Below are 7169 nucleotides of genomic sequence, written 5' to 3' on the forward strand. Positions count from 1 at the left end.
ACCTTATGATTACTTAGATGATTCACATTTTTTTTTTTTTTTTTAAGTAAAATGAATAAATATTTTAATTTTCTTTTAAGAGTTAAAGGAAGTCATAATGATATAAGATCCTTATTTAAAAATTATTTTTTTTTTTCTACTGATAGAAATATTAACCAAATAATAATAGAAAATAATTACAGTAATATAAAAAATTTAAAAACACAAGAACTTCGTTTACTATCAGAAAATTGTTGTGTTAAAAAAATTAATAATGTTATTATATGGAGTGAAATATCAAGAAACGCAATTGAAAAATGTAATAATTTTAAGTACTTTGATGCCTTATTATTGTTGTCCTCTTTTGATAAAATGAATATATTAGATAAAAATTTATATAAAAGTTTTTCAGATGTGTTTATAAAGCAAATAAATTATTTAGAACCAAGACATTTCATATTATTAATAAATTTATATTGTAAAGCAGATATATTTCCTCGTGTTTTATTTATACAGGTGTTTCATTCTATCATAAAATATTCCAGTAAATTATATCCTGATGAGTATGTTGATTTATTGATATGTTTTGCAAATTTAAAAATTGTAAATAAGGATTTAATAAAAACACTATGTAAATCAATAATTAAAAATATTAATCTTTTTGATTACCTTCATTTATGTTCTATTGTTGGATGTTTAAGATCCCTAGATATTTCTGATGACGTATTTTATTATGTCTTAGATGAAAAACAATTAAAGGAATTAAAATTTTTAACCGTTCAAGAATTATATGATAACCTAAAAAAGATTAAATTATTAACGTATAGTTGGGAAATATATGAAAAAGATTTAATTAAAGAATTTTTATTAAGAATAAATGAATTTAAAAATGAAAAAGATGTTAACCAATTGGACGATCCTTTTACTTGCTTAAATTATTTAATTTCTAAAAATTGTGTTAGTAATAATTTCTTAATAGCATTAAGCAAATGGTGCGCTAATCAAGTTTATGAATACCCATCAAGATCAGCGAAAAGACCATTGTCATTTCAACTAATCAAACTATATGAGTTAATGAAAGAAAAAAAAGTAGAAAATTATGACTTTATTGAAAAAGCTATTTATAGATTTGTAATTAGTAGAGGAGGGTTAGAAAATAATAGAGACAAAATGGTTAAACCTGTATCATATCAGAAAGGTAGAAAGTACATATTTACTAAAGATCCTTTACTAAATCATAATAATAGTGTTGATATTAGCAAGACCAGAAATAATGATATTAATATAAATAATAATACTAATTCTAATAAAAATGATATGAATGAAAATGAAAGCTTTGATGACAATATCAACTCTTTTAATAAATATATTGATAATGAAAATTATAAAGGTGTTAATAAGAATGACAGTACATATGATAACATAAATAATATCAAAATGACGGAAAAACAAAAAATGATAAATTTAAGTTTTGAAAAAAAAACAGAAAAAAAAAAAAATACTTACTCCTATTCTAGATATTGTAATTTTAAATTACGCCAAAGACCCAAAAGAATAAAAAATAAGCCAGTTCCAGCTGAAATATGAAAAAATTAGAAAAAAAAAAAATAGGAATAACAAAACTTATTTCTATTTTTCTTTTTTCCTTTCCCTAAAATTTTAATTGTTTTTGAATTTATTTTATCATTTTTAATTATGTTAAACATTTTTAAATAAACCATATTTAAAAGATTTTTTTTAAAATAGTTCATAATGTTTTTTAATTAATCTATATTTCTGTTTTTGTAGTTGATGTATTAATAAAAATAAAACCACTAATTAAATATTAAAATTAAAAAATTTAAAAAAAAAAAATGAAAAAAAATTTTTAAATAATAAAAAAAAAAAAACTCCATAAATAATTAAGATTTCTTAATAATTATGTAATTGTTTAACAATTATTAACATTTTTTTTTTTTTTTTTTTTTTGTATATTTTTAAATTAAAAATGCTTATGCTAATACATTATTTTTTTTTTATTATTTTTTTTAATATATTAAAAATAAATATAAATTTTTTAAAAACAGTAATATAATAAAATAGACATGTTATTTTTTCTAATTAAAATAAATTGATAATAATAGAAATAAATTTTTCTCTATTTTTTTTTTTTTTTTTTTTTTTTTTTTTTATTATTTTTTTTTTTTTATTATTTTTTTTTTTTTTTTTTTATTATTGTTTTTTTTTTTTTATTATTTTTTTTTTAGATTTTATATTACAGAATGTCTTAATTCTTAAAAGATGTGATAATTATTATATTATTTAACAAACAAGTTCTTCAGTATATTTAAATAAATATTGAAATTGCTTTTTTTGGAAATATATAAATTTTTTTACTTTTTTGAAATCCGTTAAAATTTGAAGAACTAACAAATGTGTAGGCCCCAGTATATTCATAAATAAGCCAATCATTTATATCACACTCTGGTAAAAATGTTATAGAATTGATCATATCTAAGCCATCACAAGACTGACCGAATATATTTGCTAAATAGAAAGATGAATTGATTATATCAATAGAATTTCTTTTATTTTTAATTATATATATTGGTGTTCTATTATATTCGTCAAATATTATACTACTAAAGCAACCATATATACTATCACTTACATAATATGAGTAATAATTATATCTATTGTCATTAATATTAGCCACTTTTTTCTTTATATTTGTAATACTACATAGTTTAGAATTACTTCCATTTAAATTATTTAAAATATTTTCATGTATTTTGTTTTCTATAATTTCATCTCTTTTCTTTTCATTTATATTACCATGCGAATCATTTACACAAATATTATTTGTTAAATTAATAGGATCCTTTATGTCTTTTAATTGAATTCCTTTAAAAGTTGGGTATCTTTTGCCAATTATTTTCACAGCTAATAAAGTTGAGGAAGCAACCATATATCTACCTGGCTCACATATAATTTTTATTTTATTTTTAATATCCTTAAAATAGTGTTCAATTGAAATATTTATAGCAAGGGCAATTTTTTCAAAATTATATGAAAAGTACTTTTTTTTTAATACACTTTTCTCATTTAAAAAGTTAATTATATCTTTTTTTAATTCTTCTTCATTTAATGTACAATAATTTTCTTTTTGATCATATTTCACATTATCATATTCTAGTTCTTCTGGATATCCACCACCTAGATTTAAAATTTCAAAATTATAACCAAATTTTCTACTTAAATTCCATACATCCTTTGATAACTTTATTGCCTGACAATAATCAAATAAGTTTTTTGTATTACTACCCACATGAAAAGACACTCCTATGATATTTAGTTTATGATTTTTACCAAATTCTAATAATTCTTCCCATTCATATTCATTGGCACCATATTTAGAAGACATGTAAGACTTATAATTTTTGAAATCAACATTGATACGTAAAAGTAAAGAGCAATTGGGATGATATTTATATATTTTTTTTAGTTCTTCTATGTTATCAAATGTACATAGATTTATATTTTCATTTTTTGCATATATTAGTGAATTTATGCTTTTAATAGTATTAGCATATATAATTCTTTCTCTTGGTATATGTGGTAAAATGGTTGTTAATTTTTTAATTTCTCCTACTGATGCACAATCAAAATTGCAATTTAATCCATATAAAAATTTTATTACAATTTCATCATCATTACATTTCATTGAATAAAAGGGTGTTACATTTGGTAAATTTTTCTTAAACCTTATATATTGGGCAAGAATTTTTTCCAGATTAATACACAATACAGAAGTATCAATGTTTTCATTTAATAATTTATCAAAAGTATACATTTCAAAAATATTTTTTTTATAAGACATAATCATGCCATTCTTAAATTCCTTTTCCTTACATTCATTTATTGTTTCACTCATTTCATTATTAGAATCATTTCTTTCATATTCCATATTAAAATTATTATTGTTATTGTTATTGTTATTGTTGTTATTACTAATATTATCAAATTCATTACTGCAATTTCTAATATCCTTGTCATTTTCATTCCTATTGTTTCTCTTATTATTGTATGCATGCTTTATCTCTTCATAATTTTTTTCATTAATACTATAATTATTTAACCCACAATTATTATTTATTTTTTCACAATCTTTATTAAGATGGTTTTCATGATTTTTTTCTTTAGAATCATTTTCTGAAAAATTCACGAAATCTTCTTCTAAACTTCTAAATTTCTTCATATGATTGTTTTCAAATGAGTTCATATCAACAATCATTATTTTATTCTTTTTACAAAAATTATACGAATATTTATACATATCATTTATAAATTTTTTGAATAAAGCATCACTATTATAATTACTTCCTATATTTTTTTCTTCATTATAAAATGGGAATGGTCTTACGTCTTTTACGTTTTTTAATTCGTATACAAAATATTGAATTTTCAGAAAATCAACGAACTGTTCTTTAAATAAAACTAATTTATAATATTGTTCATTATTAATTGATAAATTTTTACTTAATTTATTTTTTAAATAATAAGAATCGTGCACATCGTTGTAAAATATTTCTGTTTTCTCTGATTTATATTCGGAGCTTACGTTTTCTAAATAATTTTCATTTATGTCACATTCATTTAAATAATTAATAATATATAAATACTTTCCATTAAAAAAATTTAACTGATTATTTACAAATTTTATAAAACTTTCATATTCTAAATTGTTTGAAATTTCAATAGAAACATATGATACGAAATCTTCTGGAGAGTAATGAACACAAAAATAATTATTCTTATGTACAGCATTACAGGAATAACCACAAGGAGTAAAATAGTATTCATTATACAAGAAACTTTCTTTGTTTCTATTAATACACTCAAATAAATTTATATTGACATTTTTAATTGAAATCTTTGATATATCTGCATCGCTATGATTATATAATTCAGTACCTTCTTTCTCTAAATAATTATCAATTGAATAATCATTTTTTATTCTTGCACATGTACTTAGTAAATCATTTTTTTCTCTTCCATTATAATATGTTTCTATTTTTTCGTTATCTGAATTATGAAAATATCTTCCATTTAAAAATATATTTTCCTTTTTTTTATTTTCACACTTCATTTTTTTCCTGGTTTTAATTTCATCATCGGTGCTCAATATGTTATTTATGTCAGCTGATAATTTCAATTGATCTTTGTCAGTAGTTTTAGTTGTATTTAGATACGATAATGTGCTTATATCTTTTTCATATATATGATTAAAACTATAATAATCTTCTTTTTTAATAGCAATCGTATCTTCACTGCTGTTTTCTCCTGATAATTTTTCATTTTTTTCTAGATCTTTCAAACATGCATTTTTAAAATTCTCTTTCTTTTCAAAAAAAGGGTCATCTTCCATCTGAGAATGTAATTCTTTTGAAAAATTTATTATGTTACTACTTTTATCACAATCATCTAACTCATCATTGAAGTATTCATCTTCGTACCCTTCTTCCTCCGTACTTTTTACATAAAAAATATCACTATTGTAATCATCTGCTTTTTCATTTTCATCATATAATTTAAAATTTTCTATCTTTTTGTAAAAAATATTCAATGAATCCTCATTTAAATATACTTCGTGAAATTTTTTTTTTTCATCATGCTTCTTAACACCAAATAAAAGTAATTCTGAACAAAATTTATAATTTAAGATTGGAAAGGTATTATTCATTCGTGCATAAAAAATATAATGATTTCTTTCTGATGATAATGGGGTATTGATAAATTTCATAGAATTAAAAAAAAACTGGAAAAATTTTTTTTCATCTTCGATTGTTCTATGTGGATATTCTTGTTCAAAATTTCCATTTTCTGATAAGTTCTGATAATTCATGTGAGTAAAAAAAGTATATTCAAAATTATTTTTTATAAAATCAATTATCTCAACTAAATCATTATTTTCAATGAATGTCTCATCATGTACGCAATTTTTACTTAAAATACGTTTATTTTTTAATATATACACCAATAAATCAACCAAGAATGGAATAAAAAATAAAACTTTCGTTTTACCGCAAGTTTTAAGAAATAATGTGTCATCATAAATAAATAAAGAGCTTTCAGATAATAAATACACTCTACATTTTTCATCACTAGGCAAATTAGTATCTTCTTCTATTTTTGATATAATGGTGCATCCAATTAATTTCAATTTCTCTGACCACAACTTATCTGAGATATCCAATAACGATCTTAATTTTTTAGTACTGAAAAAATTTCTTTTGAATTTAATAATAACTCTTTTTTCAATTCCTTCAAATAATCCAATTATTTTATTTTCACGCATTTTTATCAGAAATTAAAACAGTAATAAATATTTTATAGTATTGATATAGGAAGAATAAATATATATATATAATGATATATTTGTTGTTAAATATTTAAGTAGATATGATGAAAAAAAAAATCCCTTATTTATAAAAAATTTATTTATAGTTACTTGAATGTATAATTTTATAATGTACAGATAAAAAAATATATTTATTTAAATGAAGAAGAATGTCAGTTTTGTTAATATTAGCTGTGAATCAACTCCCTTATTAAAAATATATGAAATGAATAAAAATAATGCTCCTACATATATATATATATATATAGAAATTTATATTTTCACATATATTATGTTTGTTTTTTTTAGTAATAAAACAAATTTAATGATTCTTTTAAATGAATAAAATAAAAATATGATTTAATTTATTGAATAACTTTATATAATTTGTAAAGAAATATGTAAAATATATAAATAAGAACATGAATGAGTGAATGAATAATTTAATAGAATAAAAAAACACATATATATATATATATATATATATATATATATATATATATATATATATAAATGAATGTTTGCAAGTATATGTGTAAATGATTTATCTGCATAAGTATTAATCTGTAAAATAGGTTTTTTTTTTTTTTTTTTTTTTTTTTTTTTATAAATGTTTTATTAATAATCTTTGATATAAAAGAATTTGATTTATGGCTATTTTTCTTTTTGGTATTTTTTTCCACTAAACATTTTAAGTTGTTTTTTACTATCACTTTTAAAATGGTTGCTTCGTGTGTAAAGGTTTTCTGTTAATTTTGTCTTTTTATATTTTATTTTTTTTTTTTTTTTCTATAATTCAATTACTTAAATT

General features: G+C 19.9%; 2 protein-coding genes across 2 annotated transcripts; one reads left to right on the plus strand and one right to left on the minus strand.

Moving 5' to 3' along the window:
- Window positions 1-51: 51 nt before the first annotated feature.
- Window positions 52-1566, plus strand: PGAL8A_00492400 (conserved Plasmodium protein, unknown function; the record flags this gene model as incomplete). Its single annotated transcript, XM_028673723.1, has 1 exon — window positions 52-1566. The coding sequence occupies one exon, from the start codon at window positions 52-54 to the stop codon at window positions 1564-1566; it is 1515 nt and encodes a 504-aa protein (XP_028530147.1).
- Window positions 1567-2305: 739 nt separating this feature from the next.
- On the minus strand, window positions 2306-6316 carry AdoMetDC/ODC (S-adenosylmethionine decarboxylase/ornithine decarboxylase, putative; the record flags this gene model as incomplete). Its single annotated transcript, XM_028673724.1, has 1 exon — window positions 2306-6316. The coding sequence occupies one exon, from the start codon at window positions 6314-6316 to the stop codon at window positions 2306-2308; it is 4011 nt and encodes a 1336-aa protein (XP_028530148.1).
- Between the last annotated feature and the right edge of the window lie 853 nt (window positions 6317-7169).

The sequence above is a fragment of the Plasmodium gallinaceum genome, assembly GCF_900005855.1.
Source record: "Plasmodium gallinaceum strain 8A genome assembly, contig: PGAL8A_v1_141, whole genome shotgun sequence".
Classification (NCBI taxonomy): domain Eukaryota; phylum Apicomplexa; class Aconoidasida; order Haemosporida; family Plasmodiidae; genus Plasmodium; species Plasmodium gallinaceum.